Source organism: Daktulosphaira vitifoliae, unplaced genomic scaffold (genome assembly GCF_025091365.1).
Source record: "Daktulosphaira vitifoliae isolate Bord-2020 unplaced genomic scaffold, ASM2509136v1 Scaffold_1, whole genome shotgun sequence".
Classification (NCBI taxonomy): Eukaryota; Metazoa; Arthropoda; class Insecta; order Hemiptera; family Phylloxeridae; genus Daktulosphaira; species Daktulosphaira vitifoliae.
In genome coordinates this window covers 62,895,487-62,917,748 of record NW_026099572.1, presented here as the reverse complement: position 1 = coordinate 62,917,748, position 22,262 = coordinate 62,895,487, and the positions used below count along the sequence as shown (strand labels likewise).

Below are 22,262 nucleotides of genomic sequence, written 5' to 3'. Positions count from 1 at the left end.
CGGATGGTGAGGGGGTGGGATGAATGCGTTACAACGGTCTAGTCAAGCCATAGAAGGTATTAATTTTATAAGATGTGTTTTATTTATTTTACTTTGGTCGTATAAATAAATAAAATACAAATAAATATAATTTATAATTCATAACAAATATCACAAGTTATATATGACATACATTGAAAGCCCATAATTTAAATAGGTTTTGTAATGATAAATTAGTGATATTATTAATGATAAATGATAGGTTTTGTAATTTATCTACATTATCACAATTACAATTTAAAAATTTTTAATTACACATTTTAATGTTTAATTTGATGAAAAATTTTGTAGTTTTAAATTAGACATGTAAAATTTTACTAAAAATTAAAATATAATAGTTTTGATTTTAAATATTGCCATGATTCAAAACTAATTTGCAACTTAAAAATATGGCCCATTTAGCTAGTAAAATAAAAACCTTTAAACAACAGTTAAAAATAAAAATAATTTATCACTGAACTATAGTACCTAGGAATAAAATTTAAATTATTATACATATTTAAACAAATTAATCATATTTTTACTTATAAAAATAATCACTATGTAATGTATTTATACAGGGTGTTCAGTAAGTCAGGAAACGGGTTTCTATTGTTCTCATTGTTACAAACAATGAGAACAATAGAAACCCGTTTCCTGACTTATTGAACACACTGTATATACTCAAGATGTTGATTCTCATTTATTAAATCAGAGTCTCAACAGGGTGCTGAAATTGTGCCTCTTTGAAAAAATTCTTCCAATTGATTAAACTATTAATATTTTCTATTAACCTTTTTTAAAATATTACTAATCACGAATATTCAATCACAGCCACTTCTAAGACTCCAAAGTCATTGATAATAACAATGCTGTGTACCTGCTAATATCGATGTCATAAAAAACCAATTAGGTACCTGTATTTGTAAACCCTTGTGTATTATACATGTATATTAACTAAAAAATTTGAAACTTTAAGTGTTTATATCTAATAAACAAATAAAGTTATACTAAAAATTCAAATGCCATTTACTATTAAATTAAAAACTCAAACCTATTATTAAATTCAAAATATGTGTTCCCATTTAAAAAAACAAAGTTGACACCCTTACCAAGTATAAGGGACGAACTTAAAAAGTATTACATAATTAATAATTCAAGAATAATGTGTAACTAAAGATAACCAAAAAATAAAAATGTTTAAATTATTATTACTCTGTAAGTAATTGAGTGGATAATGATAAAAAAATCACCCTGTTATTTAACTAGCTTATAAACTAAAAAAGGAACTAATTAAAAAAATGATTAGAATAACAACTTTTGGACCAGTATTTCAGAAGATATTAACAGTTTAATGTAATAACTGGAGTAAATGCTGCTATTTTTATTACGAGTCATTTCTTGGCTTCACTCCTCCTCTCGCCTAGGTATAAAAATGGTGTAAAAAAAACTTATAGCATTATAAAGTTAAAAATATAAAATATAAAATCGAGAATTTTAACACAAAAATAGCATACCGTTGCTAAGTGGTATCCGGGCGCTGTGGAGAGGAGGTAGTACCCTCTCCTGGCACAAGCCGCGAGACCACCAGTACGGTGGCGAGGACCCTCTGTATCTCATTACAAACAATGAGAACAATAGAAACCCGTTTCCTGACTTACTGAACACCCTGTATATATTCTAATTACTATTAAAATTTATATATTAACACGCTTTATTCTCATTAAGGGATATAGAGTGTATTCATTCCGATTACAAAGGATGATTCTCATATCGTCATTTTTCGTCACTACCTACGAACGGAGTTAAACGGGAACGCAACCAGTGAAGTTAGCCGCTGACTGCCCGGAGGGACTGGCTATGAGGGCAGCCCCCTCAAATCATATCACATTTATGAAAATGGAATCGAAAGGTGTAAATGTTACTTGTTCAATGCTGACGGGATACCAAAAAGGGTAATTGGTCGGACGAACGAGGTGTTGTCGGCTGGGCTGGATCTAGCCAGGGAGCAGGCGGGGCAGCTCTCCGACGTGATAGAGGTGTATCTACCACACAGGCGGGTGGTGAAGATGGCTATGGCACTTATAGAGAGCGTAAGATTGGCCGATCTTCACCTGACTAGCACGCAGGAGGCAAGATCACCTGCACCAACGTCGGAGAGCCGGGTGTGCCTCCAGGACGGTGCATCCCAGACGGACTACTGGTGAGACACTCACGTCCCACCATCTAGGGCTGTCGAGAACGCATCGTCCCCCCTCCCCCTCCAAGGTGAGAAGGTGGTAGCAGCTGAGTTTCCGCTTGTCGCCGCCAACACCAAGAAGCGGAGGAAGAAGAAGAAGAAAGGGAAGAGGAAAGACGCTGCGTGTCCTACTGCGGCCATCGCAGCGCCCTTGCCACTCAGCCCTTGCTCCCTTCTTCTCCAAGCGCTTCTCCCACCACTCCAACCCCCGCTACGGCCACCTTGTGGACAGAGGTGGTAAAGCGGCGGGGGTCCAAAAGGGTGGAATGAGTGACGACGGCTCCCATGGCGGAGGTCCCTGGTGAGCCCAAGCCTAAGCCGCAGCCACTGTCCCGAGGCCCGACTGCCGCCCAGCTTAGGGCAAAAGTCCCGAGGACGGAGGCGGTGGTGATTGGACCACTCAAGGAGGGGCAACGGTACGCCGCGGTCATAAAGAATCTATCTTTTTTTCTGATTACTCATAAACTTTAAACAGCTGTAACTAATTGAAAATCGAATAAAGAAAAAATGTTTTTCAATTGAATTGTTGATTTAAAAAAAAATTGGGGTTATCATTTGGATATTTAAAGTTGATGAATTTAGGGTCTAAGAAATGATAGGAGAAAATTAATTTTTCATATATATTAGCCTATCAAAGAATCATTATTGTTCAAAAATTAAATAATAATCAGCTCTAATATTTTCGAAGATATTTCGCGAGATGTAGTTATGAATCACTTAAGTGAATTAAAACTACGCCTCATTTTTGTTTTATTAATAAAATATTTTATAATGAAACAAAAATAATGTATTGCTACATTTTAACAAACAATTCGTGACTGAGACAGTAATGTCATAAAAAATTAAAAAGTGAAAAATAAATATAGTTTAAAAAAACACGCTTTTAAACAATATTTATTTTTATTAGTTTCATAGAATAGACAAATGTTAAAGACGTTTTTGTTCAAATATAATAACCAGAGCTCGTATATTATAGCATTAATAAAATTGATTTTAGCGATTCAATATGCATTTAAAAACACCACATTAAGCGCTATAAATAGCACTAATAACAAAAAAATATGCAAATTACAATTTCAATATAAAATTCTTTTAATAATAATTTTTTTTAAACATAAATATTTAAAACAGCTTATATGTTACAGTTAAATATTTTATTTTATAGTATATATTATTCCATTAACTTCTATTTTATATATTTCGAGTTGTCAATAATGTATAGAAATGTCTTAACTCCCTTGTAAAAAAAGGAAGAGGGGTTCTTTCCAATCTAGCAATTATAGGTTTGCCGAAAGCTTAGCAAAGCCTAGCGATGGTATTTCTCTTACACAATAGAATTGTTAATTTTATTTTTCCTACAAAATTTGCTTACTTTTTGTGTTATATCAGTTTTTTTTATAAGGTTTTAATTTAAAGAAAATTCGTTTAAATTGGTGTAATCAGTTCCAAATATTTAAAAAATACACCAACTATAACTATTAATCATGAACAAAAATTGTTAGGACTAAAGGGCTATGGATTCAGAATTTGCACTCAAACATTAACCAGTAAAATTACTCCCGTTTTAATTGAGGGACGTTTATAATTTTGTACACATTAATTTAACATAAATATATTATGATAGAATCTTAAACTGTTGTAACTTTATAATTTATTCAAATAAAATTCTTCCAACTAAAAAAACTAAGTTTAAAATATTTTTATAACACAACAGCATAACTGTTACATTATACTGAACATAATTTATATTCTTGATAACAGGATAAAAAATGTACGTAAATATTAATATTTTAATTAAAATATTTATTTAATTATATCTACATACAACCACATAAAGAAATACTAATTTATTTTAGTACTAGTGATTATTTATATATTTATATTTATAAAGGTAATATAACACAGAATGTGCTCTTTTTTTTTACCTACATATTTCTGCATAGTATATATGTCTATAGCAAAGTGTTTTAATTAATAAAAATTAATTATAAAACAAGTAAAAAGGAATATAATTTTAAAACACGGTTAAAAATAGTAAAATAAAATAATAAACATTAATTTATTAAAATCCTCCTCTAAAATTGTTTGACGAAGTTTGAAAACCACAATTTCCTGGATAACCAGGAGGTGGATTGTTAATATTAGGCATTTGAAGAGGAGGTTGAGACACTACAGTTGGTTGATGTTGAACAGCTTGTTGACCACCTTGTTGATTGCCATTATTTTCACCCCATCTGCTAACTCTTTCTCGATTTACTGGTGCAGTTCCATTATTATTATTATTTATATTATTCATAACATTAGCTGGTACATTATATCCACTACGACCTCTTTGATTACCACTTGCATAATTACCTCGGTTGGTATTTTGAGAACTAGGTACGTAACTGTTAACATGAGAATTTTGACTACTATAACCACCACGACCACTACCACCTCTATTAGAATAAACTCCACGATTTGGGGAACCATAGCTACCACGGTTAGCATGGGCTCCCCGAGATCGGTTGTTTGAACCACCTCGATTGCGATTGGATCGATCCACTATAAAATTGAAGTATAGATTAAAGATTTATAAAGATATAAGTATAAAACCAATTATTTTAATTTTAAATAACATTAGTCACAAGTGAATAATTTTTATTACATAAGTATATATATTTATTTAATTGATTAGATATTTCCAGAGAATACTTTATAGTATATTCCAAACACAATTCAACATTTTTATAATTTTTACACTAAAACAATTATTAATACTATTACATTTTAATTTAAAATTCATAAATTTAGTTAAAATAGTTCCCACTAAAGCATTTTGTGTAAAATTATTTATTTTATTCGCTTTTGTTAAATTATATCACTATTTTTTACTGTTTTTTTAACTGTTTATATTAATCCTTTACAAGTATAACTTACTTTTTCCAAATACTCCCGCAGCAGCCATTTCAGCTAATTCAAAAAGTTTAGGATTGACAACCTGTTTGGCTTCTTGAAGTACAGATATGAGATCTTTAGCTTGACGAGCATTATTAGGAGTAACAAATGTAAATGCAGTCCCAGTGCGACTAGATCGCCCTGTTCTTCCAATACGATGAACATAATCTTCTGATGAATTTGGATAATCATAGTTAATTACATACTTTACATCATCCACATCTATAAACATAATAGTTCATTTGAATTAATACTAAACTTTATACAACATATGACAAAATACATTAAATATTCTTGAGTATTGATGACTTTGAACCATAATATAAACATCAGTTATGTTGATATTATTATTTGTTAATTAGAAAAAATAATATTCATCATAATTTTAAATAAATCCCCTCTCCAATAAAAAGCTTTATTAATGATTTCTTAATAGTATCGTTAAATTTAAAATTATATATATATATATATGTGTACACTAAGAATATATTCTTATGACTGTTCTTGAAAATTTACTCAACTCCACAATATATTATTATTTTATTGAATATTTGGTCTAATAAAATAAATTGAAAAATAAGTAATTTTATTTAATAATAAAATAAAATTAAGGTTAATTAAATACCTAATAAATTTAAATAGAAATGTATAAACAAGTTAAATTCCCTAACTATACAAATCATTATACTTAGTTTATGTAAATAAATTATTATTATTTATTTTTCAATAAAGTACATGTTTAATAATGTAAATTGTAATTTATAAGGCATAATTCATAGGTTATAATTAATATATTTAACCTTTCATTAGGTAGGTCGGGTCTATCAGACCTAAATCTTTTCTTTTTTTGTTTCGTAATTGTTAAAATATATTTCTAAGTATGTCTATGTAATTGTTATTCACATTTAAAGAAATAAAGTTTTACCATACAAGAGTAAAATCAATTTAATTATATGGGTCTATTAGACCCATGGTATCTATTAACATAACATTTTTTCACCTACCTAATGAAGGGTTAAATATGTTGGATAAAATTTGCACACATAGACAGTAAAAAGTAATTTCCACCTTTATATTAGGAAAATTTACATTTAAGTGTTTTTTTTTTTTTTTTGTGAGTAACTTTGAGAAAAAACAGTTATTGTGTTTTAAATATAAACATAAAAAAATCAAAATTCCATTCAAAATTTAATCTTTTAATAATGTCTAAAGTAGGGATAAGGTTACCCTTTAATTATAAAATGAAATAAAATATATATAATACAAAATATTTATGTAAACAACAAAATGATGAAGTATAACATCACTTTCATTAAAATGAGACTTGGTCACAGACAGTTTTGTATGGAGAATGAAAGATCAAATCAATAATTAGAGATCAATCCATCTCTTTATTGACAGTAGAAATCAATCACCCTAGATTTTTATATCTTACACTACTCATATGATTCATTATAATTATATCATTATTGGACAAATATATTCGATAATATTGTTTCAATAAATAAATGTTTTTTTCCCACAAAGCCCCTCAATAGTTTGGAAATGAAAACACATAATTTTTTAAGAATTTCAAATATTTACATATAAAATAAAAATATTTAACGGACATAGAAATATAATTAGATACAATGTTAAATGTTTTAATTTAAGCAACATACACAACTATCTGGAATGAAGCATACACCTCAGTATGTAGATACCTGGGTTTCATTCTTTAATGCTGCCTTATGTAGATTTCTCTAATCTCTTTACCATAAACAATAATTTTAAGAAAAAATGTTAAATGTCAAAAGCATAACATTAATTCAAGTTAAGAGCATTCACAAAAAAAAAAAATCAAAAAAAAAAATAATAATAATAAACTAAATAAATAACCATTTGATATTGAATGAATAATAATTTTGAGTATAGACTAAATTTTCATATTTTTAAAAAGTTTTAAATATTATACTGATTTAATATAAAATTTGATTGAAAAAAATGTAGCTTGATTCAACCTAATTTTTTAATTTATAATTGATAGAGACATTTCAATCATTTTTTAAAAAGAATGAAATAACATTGAAAATATTTAAGTACATTCAATGTTATTCCAACCTTTTTAAAAATCTATTATCAAATTTTAACAAGACTAATACATTTAACAAAAATGTTATTGAAACATCTTTCAAATGCAGTTTATTTTTGTATATTAAGAAAAAAATGTGTAACAATACCAAGTATCAATATAAAAGCTAAAATAAACTACTTAATTTTATATTAAAATCAACAATTTTCTAAGCAATAAGTATAATAAGTAAAAATAATAATAATTCATGTAACTTTTTTTGGAGTAAGTATAAAAGATAAAATTTATAACGTGTACATTAATATAAAAAATAAATCCTCAAGACTTACTCAAATTGTGAGTAGAATTACCAAATTAAATAAAGGTTACTTCATATTAATAAGAACCTATTTAAATAAATATAATATTTGCACCTTCATATCAAGTTACTCCTCAGTGCCTATCGAGAATGTCGTATTTAGATTAATTATAGCAGCAGAAATTCAACTATCCGTTTAAAAAATACCTTAAAGCAACTTACTATATGATACTAGTTAATCAAATTTTTATTTAGCCATTGAGAAAATCTCATTTGATATTAAAGAATAGGTAAAAATTTTAATAATTATTTTCATTAAACACAATTCCTGAAGTTAGTTTCTAAAAGCTGATATGTTAAGTTTAACCATTTTTCAAAATGTAAAAACAAATTTTTAATTTCAATGGTGTTTATTTCAAATTGAAATTTTTAAAATGTAAAAAAATCTTAATATAACTGAAACATTATTTTTTTGGAAATTTATACAAAAAAAACTAAGAACTCATTTTCATAACCTATCAAATTTTGAATATAAGGCGCAGTAGAATTAATAAATAAAATCCTTACAGTAATCATGTAGGATGACTATTAAAGTATTCCCTTTATAAAATTGTATATTTTAAGATTTTAATAATTTAAGAAATAAAAAATCAGTCATAAAAATTTTTTTTGTGAGAACAGATATAAGTTATTATAATTTTGAATATTATTATTACTAATAAATGTTTAACTCTAAATTCGACTAAAAATATATCTAATACTCACAATCAGGTTAATTTAACTAAAATTAAGTGTTCGGTAAATGCTATAATAAATCTAATTAAATTCCATTAGAGATAGTTAAATTTCTGTATTTTTTTTTTTTACTTTTTAAGGACAATTTTATAACATAGCCTGATAAAATTTTGGGCTGATGTATTTTATGATAAAATATAAGCATATTTTACGCTCAGATAAAAAACTATTTAAATGTTTAAAAAAATCAGAGTAGAAACTAATCTTAATTCAAATAGTCTAAATTTTTGTAGACTATTGTTAGTTAAAAACAAAATAAAAACACCAGCCCTACATTATAGCAAACATCCTTGATTTTGAAATCAAGAATTAACATTAAAAAAATAGGCTATATTATATTACGTGCCTTGAAAACCATCCGATGAACTCTGACATTAACCCGAATGGCTGAGTGAGTAGGTACAAGACCACTGAAGGCATCAATACATAAACAATTGGTCTGGAATCTGGATTCCATCCTTGAGTTTTGCTTTGTCTACCGCAACTTACCCAAACCGCGTGCTGCCACGTCAGTTGCCACCAGAATGTTTGCATGACCTGTACGAAATTGATTCAATGTATGGTCACGTTCATTTTGAGATTTATTACCATGTATTCCTATAGACCTCCACCTGAGTCAAAATATTTATGGATTCTTTTGTTTATTATTTAAAAAATAATAATAATATATAACCTTACCCATTTCGATTGACCAATTTTACAATATTATCAACAGAACGCTTAGTTTCCACAAAAATGATCGTTTTATTATCAGGTTGTGAAAATATTTCAGTTAATAAAGCATATAACCTATTATTTGAAAATAATAATTATTGTCTAATATAATAAAATTAAGCTTGAAAAAATTATAAAAACATAGCTGGTAATGTTAATTACTAACACATAAACTTTAAAAAAATAAAAGCATAAATGGTTTTTTTAGTTTTTTTCTAATTACTGGTGTAATTTAAATGTATTTAAGTGGAAAAATATTGTAATATAAAAATTTTGTAAAAAGTTCTTATGTTTTTAATGCATTAAAATAAAACATACTTTTGTTCTTTTTCAAAATCATCACAAACATCTACTACTTGTGAAATATTATGGTTGGCTGATAAGTTAAGAGATCCAACGTTAACTTGGACATAATCAACTAAGAACTCTTCAGCTAAATTTTTTACCTCAGGTGGCCATGTGGCAGACCACATTAATACTTGACGATCGGGCTGTAAAATGTAAGCAAAATTAATTTTTTGATTTTTCAATATAAAATATAAAATTACTCTAATTTGCTCAATGATTTTACGAATTTGTGGTTCAAAACCCATGTCCAACATTCGATCTGCTTCATCTAAAACTAAGTATGTGCAACGTTTTAAATTAGTAGTATTCCTCTCTAAAAAATCAATAAGTCTTCCAGGTGTTGCAATAATTATTTCTACACCACGTTCTAAATCATCAGCTTGAGGACCTTTAGGAGCACCTCCAAACACACATGTATTTCTTACAAAAGTTGATGTCCCAAATGCAGTAGCTACTTGTTGTATTTGTTGAGCTAGTTCACGTGTAGGTGCTAGCACTAATGCTATTGGACCATCATATCGTAATAATCGGGGTTGATTATTTATGTGTAATATAGCTGGAAGTATATACTGAAAAAATTTAATATAGAAATAGAAAAAAGTAATTACAGGTAATACAATTGTTGATAGTAAAATTTAATTTAATTTGTACATTAAAGCAAATTATGTTTAAATGTCATGAAGTCCAGATAACTGAGACTATGACATGGAAATGATACTAAGACATAAAAATAAGTTTTTTTGAAATATGACAAGTGTTTTTTTAGTTTACACATTATTTCACATTTTTTTTATTAAGTTATTAGGGTTTCTAGTTTCTTTGTATTCAAAAAAAAAAAAAAAAAATTGATTTTTTTGTATTTCATACTTTTTTTATATCAATTGTTTTATTATATTTATCAAAATATTTTAAATTGGTACCTATAGTTTAAAATAATAAATGTCAAACAATTACAGTTATAAGACAATTAATGTCATAGTAGAACTTGATACAGTCAATGGGAGTTGACGACTAGTTATCGAAAGTGAACTGGAAATAATCATATGAAAAAAAGAAGATATGGGATTAGAACCTGTGAGCTAAGGCAATGAAGAGAAAATCCTTATCACTAGGATACCATACAGTTATGACACAGATCCTGATACACTTCCATTTAGGTTGAAAACGTTAAGTGTGGCTGAATGAAACACAGCACCATGTCTAAAGCAAATTGGTCAAATAATTCAAGATTCTATTCTTTTCTTTCAAAGATTATTATTAAAAAATTTAGAAGCGGTTTAAAAGTTTGAGTTTCACTAGTATAAACATAATATATTATTAATATTAATATTAAATTGTTAAACTATTTTTATTTTTCAACATAAAATAAATTGTATAAGTTTAGATTTATTTATGTTTAGAGTTTAAATATTTTGAAAAATTATTAAAAAAAAATTTGATGTGATTTTTAAGCACCTCTTTAGTAATTAATTAAATAATTGAATTTAAAAAAAAGTATCTCTTTAACAAGGTAAAAATCTTAATTATTGTCAACAAAATATTTGTAATAATTCATCCAGTTTTCAAAAATAATTTAAATATAAAGTGAAAACTAAAAATATTAATATCATCCATTTCATGATTGTAAATTATTTCCTTTATTACAAGGACTGAGGGAAATTTTTTAAAATTAACTGGACACAATGGTGATCTTTTGACATATCATTTAGGAAAATTGATCTAGTAGGAGTTGATCAGTTTTGTCTGCAGACACAAAAAGTAAAAAAACATCACAGATTAAAACTAATGCTTTCTCTGATACACATCAAAATAAAAATAAATATAATTAATATTTTCAACAATAAAGTTAATTAAAATATTTGTCTAGTTTTCACTAGAAATTATAATTATTTTATTCACTATATAAGTTCTCCATCAATGGAGATATATGTTTGATATATACTTATTTACAGTATTTTTTTTAAATTACATACAGCAAGAGTTTTTCCAGATCCAGTTTGTGCTATTCCAACCATATTTCTACCACTCAGTGCTATTGGCCAGCTGACAGCTTGAATTGGAGTTGGAGAGCTAAATCCTTGTTTCCTTAAATTATAAAAATTAGTCATAAAACATCAAATAAATTTTTTTTTAAACTTTCCATAAAATAATTTTTAATTAACATTAAATATAGATTAATTAATATAGAATAATCAAGATGAATAGTAATAATTCTGAAATATTTACTTACTTCACTTCATTCAGAACATAATCAGGTAAAATCACTTCATTAAAATTCATTATCGGATTTGGTACATTGTTTCCAACATATGATATTTCTTTTTCTTTAACAAATTTTTCTACTTCCTCTTTTGAACTAAAAAATCAAAGTTAATTTTAATAAAAGCATAAATTTGTAAGATAGGTGAATATATATATATATATACTAACCGATTTAAAACTAATGGATGGGGAGTGTAAAAATTTTTTTGAAATGGTTGCAATGTTTCATTTTCCCATCGAGGTTTTCGCAAAGATCCACCAGGTTGTTTATTTTTAAGGCTATTAAAGTTACTACCTCCGCCACTACCACTACTTCCTCCCATTAATCCACCTCTTTTGTATCCATCATTTTCTCCACCACCACGATTTCCATAACCTGATCCACGATTTCCGAAATTTCCTCCTCTAGAGGTACCACCTCTTGGAGCCCCGCGATGTCCTCCACCATAACTTGCACGTCTCATTGAAATATTAATTGTTCACAAAAAAAAAAAATAAATAAACTTATGGGAAATTTTAAATTTGTAAAATTTTATTTTTAATCAATAAAAACAGTTGTCAAAAACCAGTCAGCACCTGAAAAAAAAAATTAATTTACAATATTATGATTATTTTGTAAACAATTCTCAGAAAAAAAATGTATAATATGGACTAAAGAGTAGTAGCTATAAATGCAATTGGAAATATAAAAATTCAAACAGTTTATAAAAAGTTAAATCAACAAATTAACTTGATAAATTAGTTTTAAAAATGTTTTCAACTTATTTTCAACAACAGTTTAATAGAAACATATCTTTCTCAATATAAAGAATGATTTTATAAAAATTTTTTTCTTTTCAAGAGTTAATAGTATATATGTTCTATAATTATCAAAAACTAAAATTTTTTGGTCCTCTCCCAACTTTGTTTCTCATAAAATTCAATTTTTTTGGTATCCCGATTCACCGAGTCCATTTGTCCCTAAGGAAAGCTTCTCCTTTTTTTATCGCCCTTATCCCATGTACTTGGGATACCCTTGTCTTAAACTTCCACTTGATACAATCTCCCACATTATTAATGCATACATCAGTAGTCCTATATTACATTCAATGACATCTCTCCATCTTTTTTGATCTTAATCTACCTCTTATTCTAGTATAAAAATTTTATACCAGCTGTCAACCTGACGCAACTTCATTAATCACTTTTTACAACTAGTAGAATGGCCGTAAGATTATTCCTATTCCTTTCCACAGGGAAAGTATCTTAGAAATGATATTGTAAAAAAAATACCTATAGTACTAAAATTATTTAATTTTTTGTGTCTTCTGAACAAACCAAAAAAATGGCGATATCTGGTTATTGCAATGGATCTTTTAATTAATTCATTATTACTACACTATTATTACTTACTAAATGTTTATATTTCTTTACTACTTTTCCGGTGTTTAATTTCAATGAAATAGCTTATTAAAATTACTGATATCAATTCACTATTACTATATAACAAATAATTTTATTTCTAAATAATTAATTGATTTGCTATAATGCTTCGTTATTCCGATTAATATTGAAGCTAAACAAGAGAGTAAAATACACGAAAAGTCTATTCTTTTTATGTATACAAATGCAAGTTTTGGATAGATCTACTATAGATTTACTGAACGAGTTCCGAGTTGGAGTATCAGTGACGCCGACCGAGTATATTACTAACATGGTAAGCTTAATAATGATAAATATTTTATTTTCCCTGCCATTTTGTGATAATAAAATAACCGTTTGAACGTAAGCGGTTATGTACTGCATAGACTTTGGTAATTTTTTAAGCTCACCAGTAAATTTAATATTTCATTATCAATATTGTAATCTAGATTGTATATGGTGTAATAATATAAGGTTAATTATTAAATTATTAATGTTCGTTAAATCAGTTTGATGATTTTCCGCATCACTTCGTCTTTTGACTACATGGCTTAATACAATCTTATTTACTCAAAATTTTATAATTAATTATTAAATAATAAACTGTGTTATGGTGTATTATTGTATACAATATCATATTATGTGACAGATACAGTGCTTCAAGTTCCTTGACAAAAGGTGGGGGTGTTCTAATTATTGCTAACAATGCTTTTATCACATCAAAAATCAAATTAGATGTAGGATCCTTAGAATTAATATTAGTTTAAGTTAAAATTATTTCAAATAAGAAAATAATACTCGGTTGCGTTTATTTTCCTCTTAGTTTTAACCCTTTTTTATTTCAAGATTATTTCAATATTATTGATAACACAATTGCTTTATATCTTGATACATCTTTATTACTATTTAGTGACTACGACCTTTCTCATTTAAATGATTCTATGTTTAACTTAAATTTAAACACTTCTTCTTCAGAATCTATATTTTTTTCAAAATNTTTCAAGATTATTTCAATATTATTGATAACACAATTGCTTTATATCTTGATACATCTTTATTACTATTTAGTGTCTACGACCTTTCTCATTTAAATGATTCTATGTTTAACTTAAATTTAAACACTTCTTCTTCAGAATCTATATTTTTTTCAAAATTTATCTTTGATAAATCTTTTTTAAATTAACACTATTTTTAATGCATAAAGTTCAATGTTTAATTTTATCAAATTCTCCTCTCGTTTATGTGTATAATGATCCAATTGTTCCTATTGAACTCTATCATCCCCCTATATATAATAATTATTCTTATCAAAATGTTTCCTCTCAAATTACTTTTTCAGAACTCTCATATGATTGGACTAAAGGTGATTATCAACCCATAATATAGTCCTTAGATACATGTAACAATGCAATATTATTCTTGCTCATTCTGGTTATAAGAATATTTTCCAAGTATAAAATTTAAAAACTAACTGTTTTAGTTGTAAAAACTTTTCTGGATAAGTCATTAAAAAATGATTTTGAAGATTCCTTTTTCCTTTGTCAAATAAATTAAAAATTTTTTTAACTTTTTTATTATTAAACACAAGATAAAGACCTCTTCTACATCCCACATCATCCATAAAATATTTTGCATATTCTACCATTAATTTAATTTAATCTGCTGGTAATACATTATCTTTTAACAATTTAGCTTGTTTAATATTTTTTATGTTGTTTTCTCATTAGAATATTAATGTAATTTTATAGTGCTATAAAATGTATTATTGTTTTTGTAATTATAAATTTAGTTATTTTTCTATTAAGTAAATTATTTATTGTACATTATTTTAATCATCATTACATTATAATTTGTAATGAATTGGACTTGGGTCTGTTAATAAATAAAATATTAATTGGATTGGATATGTTCTGATTATCAGGGATGTGTGGAGGAGGATGATTTCAAGGGCCCACTTAGGTATAAGTGATGTGTAAAGACACTTATAATATATATATATATATATTATAATCTATAGTATTGTACCTGATAGAATTGCACCAGAAAATTTTTTTTTAGACACCACTCCTTCCGTATTGTGATTATTCCAGTAATACAATAAGCTAGTACAGCAGTCTCTTAGGTATAGAGAATAATTTTAATATTACATTGTCGATATACATTCAATAGAAAGATCTACATATGAAATATTTGAAAATCTGACAAAATGTATTTTCCTTTTTAATATAACAAATAATACATGTGTCTTTTAAACCAAAATCAATTTAAAAATTACTAATCACACTTGATGATTTAAAAACTTTTTCTCCCCTTTTAAAAATACATATGTGTCTTCTATTACACCAATATTTTTCAAATATCCGTTAAACAAATTAAAGTTAATTTAAGTTACCAAGACAATACAAAACAAAAATTTTAATATATTTTGTTAATAATAAATATTATGTAAATTTACAGAAAATAATTAAACTATTTCTTTAACATAAGTAGAAGTGTTCTAAATAAAATTATAAATATAATATGAATTCAAATAAATATAGCTTAAAAAACACACTTTTAAAGCACATCAAACAAAAAAGTTAAAAACAAGCTTAAAACAATAATAAACGAAAAATTCTAGTATTATTGTGAAAAAAAGTGGGTTCAACTTTGTGTCATATTTTTCGTATATTGAATGTCCGACGCTTTTTCATGATTTAAAAGCATATTTTTTTAAATTATATTTATTTTTCACTTTTTATTTTTTTATGATATTGCTGTCACAGTCACGGAATGTTTATTGTCAATTATGACTAACAATAGATATAATTTCTTTATTGCCAGTTAGTATATTTATAAACTCACAACAATGTGTCTTACTACCATTGATAATAAAGGCTATACCTTCGAATATTATCAAAAAAACCAATTAGCTATCAGTATTTGTATTCTCTTATGTATTATATATGTATATTAACTCAAAAAATTTTGAATCTTTAAATGGTTATATCTAATAAACAATAAAAATTTGTTTATTTATATATAATATTAAGACACGTGCGCTGGTATGTGATGAAAACCAAAAATAAAATTATACAGGAATAGTACTGTCGGCGGATGGTGAGGGGGTGGGATGAATGCGTTACAACGGTCTAGTCAAGCCATAGAAGGTATTAATTTTATAAGATGTGTTTTATTTATTTTACTTTGGTCGTATAAATAAATAAAATACAAATAAATATAATTTATAATTCATAACAAATATCACAAGTTATATATGACATACATTGAAAGCCCATAATTTAAATAGGTTTTGTAATGATAAATGTTTAATTTATCTACATTATCACAATTACAATTTAAAAATTTTTAATTGCACATTTTAATGTTTAATTTGATGAAAAATTTTGTAGTTTTAAATTAGACATGTAAAATTTTACTAAAAATTAAAGTATAATAGTTTTGATTTTAAATATTGCCATGATTCAAAACTAATATGCAACTTAAAAATATGGCCCATTTAGCTAGTAAAATAAAAACCTGTAAACTACAGTTAAAAATAAAACTAATTTTTCCATGGCTGAATTTATCACTGAACTATAGGTACCTAGGAATAAAATTTAAATTATTATACATATTCAAACAAAATTAATCATATTTTTACTTATAAAAACAATCACTATGTAATGTATTTATATATACTCAAGATGTTGATTCTCATTTATTAAATCAGAGTCTCAACAGGGTGCTGAAATTGTGCCTCCTTGAAAAAATTCTTCCAATTGATTAAACTATTAATATTTTCTATTAACTTTTTTTAAAATATTACTAACCACGAATATTCAATCACAGCCACTTCTAAGACTCCAAAGTCTAAGACAAAAAGAAAGAAGTATATAAGTTTTTTATAACTCTAAGGACTACATAAATTGTTTTTGTACGTCTATAATACATCTATTAATGAAAGTTAACATTCTAATTTTACAATATATTTTAAAACAAAAACTATTCTACTTTTAAAAAGTGGTGATTTAAGTACTAAATTAGTAACATCCAACATATATTATACAATACACATACACTTCCAAAATTACATATTGGATTAGTCACTCATATAAGTATTCTAAATGTATGTAAAAATATAAATTATTAATTAAACCTGTATTATTAATTTATGAAATGGTAAATTTGACAAATACATTAATTTTCTATTAATAAAATTTTGTTTGTATTACTTTATTTGTGCACAACTAAATTAAAGCGTTATATGATAGCAATTTTAATCACAGTAAGATAATAACTTATAGGTGTCTCTTTTAAGATGAGTTAATTATCCAGTTTACATATAACTATGTATACTATCATTATATATAGAATTTATTTTGAAAAACTAGATTTGAAACTCTCAATTAAGACTTAATTAGTAAATGTAAAAAATTATATTCCAATAATATTGCATTAGTAAGACTAGCCCACTAAGAATCATTTCTAAGCAGCCTAGTCTTGTAACATGAAGAATTATTACCTTTCATATTGAATGAAGAATATAATTATCTCTAAGAAAATCAAAATGGTGGATGAACTACAGTTCCATAATTATTTATTACTTCATATTCCATATTTTTCGACGGAGTATCTAAAGGTGCAATATTATTTGGTTCCTATAAAAAAGGTTAAAAGTATAAATATTCACTCATAAAAAAAGGTAAATGAGTTTATAAATAAAATAAATACCTTATCATTTATTTCTGGAAATATAGTACTTAAATTGAAGTTGGTTAATGTATTTACATTACTACTATTAGAATAGTAATTGGTATTTTGAGCAAAATGCTGAGCTGGTTTATTGAAACTAGAATTTGTCATATTAAATGATGTTGGTAATGGAATATAATTTGGTATAGTGTGTTTTGTTGTTACTGGAGTATAAAAATTTGTACTCAGCTGATATGATGTTTGTTTATCCAAATCTTTTCCAGTATCATATAAATAATTACTATTGTGGTTATAATAAGTATTGATGTTTTCATTATTATTGAAATTTTGTTTTTGCCCAGTTTTGTAATACATAGTTTGTTTACTATTTGACCAAATTTGATTTTTAATACTTGACTTTGAATGGGTATAATTTTTTTGTTGATGTTTGATTAGTGACTCAGCACTGTGATTAGTTGATTTACTTGAATCATGCAAATATTTTGAACGCACCCATGACTGGTCTTGTTCAAATAGATTCGAATTAGTATAAAAATGTTTTGTTTGACTTTGATAATTATCTTTATTAGTTTTCTGATTTTGATACACACAAGAATAATCCTTAATATTTCTTCCTTTATCTTTATCATTTGTTTTAGGTTGTTCAACTAATTGACTAACAGATAGAAAATTTGAGTTTATAGGTCGTGATTTCATACTATTGTAATTGAATATAGTTTGATCATTATTAGGAATAGTTAAACTATCATTTTTCTTATTACAATCATAGAGTCGCTGATCATACTGAGTATTTGAACTGTTATTCAATGCCAAGTCTCCTACTAATGTTGGCAAAGTAGAAGGCATATTAGAGTCTAAATGTGGGAGTAATGGTAGAGTTTTTGATGGTGACCACGAAAAAGCTTGTTTAGAGTCAGATTGTACATCAAAATGCACATCAAAATTATTTTTCTTTTGAAAGTTTTCATTATCTTTTTTAGAATATGTGTTTTGACAACTTTTATCAGTCATCCAATTAACTAAGGTATTTTTTTCATTTTGTTTCTTTTTTTGTTTTGGTTTATGTGGCCATATTTCACTATAATTTTCTGTATCTATATAAGTAGTTGTATTCAAATCATATGGGACATAAGAAACATTATTTGTAAAGACAGTAGAAGTAGATTTATCATTTTTTTTTGTATTTTTAATAATATTTTTATCATATGAATTATAATTTGAATACCTCCAGAGATCAGAACCTGTTGATGATGTTTTATAGTATGAAGAAATGTCATTATAACTAGCTTTGTGATAACTAGAAATAGATGATTGAGAAGTGGATAGTGATTTGAATTTCCTATTGTCTTTATTAAAGTCATACAGTTCATTACTTTTTTTATTAGTATCTAAATAATTATCATTAAAATATGTTTTTTCATTAAATACAAAATTATCTTTATCTTTACTTTTATTATGATCTTTTTCACAATCTTCAATATTTTTTTGGAAGAGTTCAGTAGCTGGAGATTCAAGATTTCCAATTTGAAGAATTGTAGTTGGAGTTGTTGAATTTATATCACTTTGTTCAGTTTCATTTAAAATGTTAGTATTTTTTGTATTTGAAACAAGAGGAAATGAAAGCAGGAAAGCTTCCGTTGGTGACATTGAATCTGCGTGATGACTTCCCACCGGCCCATTGAGAGTACTGAATAAATCAGAAGGAAAATCGTTACTAGGTATGGGCAAACGGATGTCATCAAAACAAGACATAATATTTTTAGCAGTTTCCATTGATTTCCCTTGATTTTCATCACTTAAAATATTTAATGAGTTTACTACAGCCAATGTATTTTGTTTTGTTGATTCAGTAGATAAATTATTTGATGTATTGTTGCTATCATTGGTTTCAGAATCGTTGTGTTTAATGATATTTTTAGATGTACTGGAACTTTTATCATTATTTAGAATATTTTTTTCACTGTCATTTTGCTTTTCATCTTTTTCTTGATTAATATCTTTTACAATAGCTTCAATAGTATGATTTTTATTACATTTATTATCATTAATAACAAGTGGTTCTGGAAAATTTTTGTCTATTTTATCACTACTTATGTCTATTTTTTCTTCTACTAATTTTTTGTTTTTAGTTTTACTAATGCATCCAACTTGTACATTACATGCACTTTCATTAGAATGTTTTGAATTATTTTTAGCTAAGTCTGTCTTTTTTAATAAATTATTATATGATGCTAAAGATGGTATTGGTCTCTTATTCACTGAGGTAGTGTTTGTAGCATCATTTCTTTTTGGTACAATCAAACGATCAGAGTTTTTGTATTCATGCAAAAGTAATATTTTAGGTATATCATACAAAATTTGAGGTTGGGGTACAACAGGTAAAGTTTCTATTTTAATTAAATGACCATTTGGAAAAATAATTGTTGGTTTATTGCTAGATGTTAACATAGGTAGTTTGATTGATTTATTTTGTAAAATAGTTGGAGATGGATTTGGCAGCAATCTTGGTTTTTTTTTTAGTTTTTTTAAACAACAATACTTATTGCAAGATTCTTTTATTTGTTTTGACTTACAACCAGTTTTTAAAATAATTTTTTTCAAATTTTTATCTTTTGGTAACTGTATTTTGGCTTCTCTTAAAATTGAAAATAAATATTTAATTTTATTACACAATTGAGAAATTCTATTTTTTAAACGCAATACTTCTTTACCTATGAATTAAAATTTAAAAATATTTTCATGTTAACTATATAGTAAAAAAGTATAGTCATTAACTTTTTTTACTTACGATTGATATTAGATTCTTGAAGTTTTTCATTTTGTAAAACTCTAATATAATCAACAGCATGATTTATAATTTCAGCTTTTCCTAATACAGAGTTTGCTTCTGATATAGGTAGTACTGTTCTCAGTTCTTCAAAACTTACATTTAATCGATCTCTTCTTTCTTTTTCATACATTCGATTTTTTCTAAGGAGATATTTTTTTTAATTAATATTATTTAAAAACAAATATTTTAATTAACACTCGATAAAAAAATAAATTGGTCTAAACTCAAGTAAAAATATAATACTTACGATGGTTCTTTTTTACCACCCATAGCGTAAAATATAAAAGTTATAATTCAAGACATAGATACTAAAGTTTATTTATTGTCTCAAAGCGAATTGAAGTTAAAACACAAATATTAAAAACATAATCTTTGGATGAGTTAATAATGTAAAATATTTTGATAACAACTAATGTGTTTATGAGCGAGATCTTGCGGTTTAAATTTGTGTAAATAAATTATGACTTCTTCAAAACTATATTTTGAGAATTAAAAATATAAGATATGGAATAGGCGACTGCTTCTTATTGATACATTTTAACAAAGACAAACTAGAAAATTATAGAAATTGTTAAAATTAAATGTATAGTTCAAGAGTAATTTTGAAAAATTATTCTTTAATTTATTTTGAGCGATTTATTATAAAAGTCTTTACTACGCTTTAAGGCTTATTTAGATTTTACTGGGAAGTTGAACATGAAAAGAATATTCATACGCCCTCCACATTGTATTAATATTTAAATATTTATTAGATCACTGAATATTCCTACAACAAAGTTTCACAAAATTGGGACCCTTCAAATTGACCTTTCCACTTAACTTTCAAAAATGTTTTGTAAATACCCCGAGCTTTAACATAAATTAAATAAAAACTTATATATATTTACTATAGGTAAACAAAAAAATTGTCTTGAAAACTAGTCTTCTATAAGAAAACGGCCCCAAAGTTAAACAAAATATATTAATTTGTTTTCAAAAATCACCGTGTTTCCTATTACAATTTTCTGTTTCAAATATTTTTCAATAATTTATGCCTATATTTTAGGGCAAACGTTATAGTGATATAAAAGGGGGATTAGTATACTCATTTAATTCACCCTTGTTAAAAAAAATGATTTAAGTGTTAGTTATAAATATTTTCAGAGTTTTTCCAGCTTTTAATATTAATCAAATAAATATATTTAAAATAAGGGGGCTGCCCTTATCAAAAAAAATCTACCAATGGCTTATGATAAATTACAATTTCATATTTATTAAAACTATATTAAAAATATTAATTTAAACCTAACAAATATTTAACTTAAAAAAACCACAAAAAAATTATTAAAAATTGGCGGATACATATTTAGTGGACAATGTTACCATTATCAACGCTAAATACATACTGACCGCAAAAAACCCTTATATAACTAATAATAAAATTCATTTTACTATGATACAACCCTAGTTACCTTATCACCTAGTGACATAATAACTATGTAATATTATCACATTTTGCCAGTTTACTAATATTTAACACAAGTTTACTAGTGGATTTTTTAGTGAGACAAGATCCCAATTAAATAAATTGTTCTTATTTTTAAACATTTCTATTGCCTTTCATATATAAAGTTTTTGTAATTATTTACGTTTTTAATTAGTTTTAATGGAGTGT

The 22,262-nt window shown here is 26.0% G+C and overlaps 2 protein-coding genes across 5 annotated transcripts; both read right to left on the bottom strand.

Annotated features, from left to right (window-relative positions):
* Positions 1-484: 484 nt before the first annotated feature.
* Positions 485-20,996, bottom strand: LOC126897037 (putative uncharacterized protein DDB_G0282133). Of its 4 annotated transcripts, none has more exons than XR_007702011.1 (6): positions 20,856-20,996; positions 20,567-20,748; positions 17,797-20,489; positions 17,588-17,723; positions 16,670-16,935; positions 485-507 (listed from the first exon to the last, which is right to left on the bottom strand). XR_007702011.1 is itself a non-coding variant. In XM_050670392.1 (5 exons), exons 1-4 carry the CDS (start codon positions 20,876-20,878, stop codon positions 17,628-17,630), a joined length of 2,994 nt encoding a protein of 997 aa, XP_050526349.1. In that variant the 5' UTR covers positions 20,879-20,996; the 3' UTR covers positions 16,558-16,935; positions 17,588-17,627. The 4 variants fall into 4 exon arrangements, 1 of the variants encoding a protein (XP_050526349.1); XR_007702013.1 differs by having other exon boundaries at positions 16,727-16,935; XR_007702010.1 differs by lacking the exon at positions 485-507 and adding an exon at positions 16,558-16,669 and having other exon boundaries at positions 16,727-16,935.
* On the bottom strand, positions 4,040-13,335 carry LOC126897038 (uncharacterized). The gene is made up of 10 exons (XM_050670394.1): positions 13,075-13,335; positions 11,851-12,258; positions 11,651-11,776; positions 11,394-11,505; positions 9,621-9,989; positions 9,391-9,563; positions 9,037-9,147; positions 8,848-8,969; positions 5,177-5,416; positions 4,040-4,801 (listed from the first exon to the last, which is right to left on the bottom strand). Exons 2-10 carry the CDS (start codon positions 12,144-12,146, stop codon positions 4,320-4,322), a joined length of 2,031 nt encoding a protein of 676 aa, XP_050526351.1. The 5' UTR covers positions 12,147-12,258; positions 13,075-13,335; the 3' UTR covers positions 4,040-4,319.
* Positions 20,997-22,262: the final 1,266 nt, after the last annotated feature.

What these genes read in the sequence shown, in the direction of transcription:
- LOC126897037 (XM_050670392.1), bottom strand. Translation starts at nt 20,878, where the DNA reads ATGGGTGGTAAAAAAGAACCATC. An exon ending in GGTGGTAAAAAAGAACCATC is followed by an intron (nt 20,749 to 20,855) that starts GTAAGTATTATA and finishes ATATCTCCTTAG; the next exon opens with AAAAAATCGAATGTATGAAA. An exon ending in TCAAGAATCTAATATCAATC is followed by an intron (nt 20,490 to 20,566) that starts GTAAGTAAAAAA and finishes TTTAATTCATAG; the next exon opens with GTAAAGAAGTATTGCGTTTA.
- LOC126897038 (XM_050670394.1), bottom strand. Translation starts at nt 12,146, where the DNA reads ATGAGACGTGCAAGTTATGGTGGAGGACATCGCGGGGCTCCAAGAGGT. An exon ending in TATGTTCTGAATGAAGTGAA is followed by an intron (nt 11,506 to 11,650) that starts GTAAGTAAATAT and finishes TTATAATTTAAG; the next exon opens with GAAACAAGGATTTAGCTCTC. An exon ending in GATTTTGAAAAAGAACAAAA is followed by an intron (nt 9,148 to 9,390) that starts GTATGTTTTATT and finishes TTCAAATAATAG; the next exon opens with GTTATATGCTTTATTAACTG.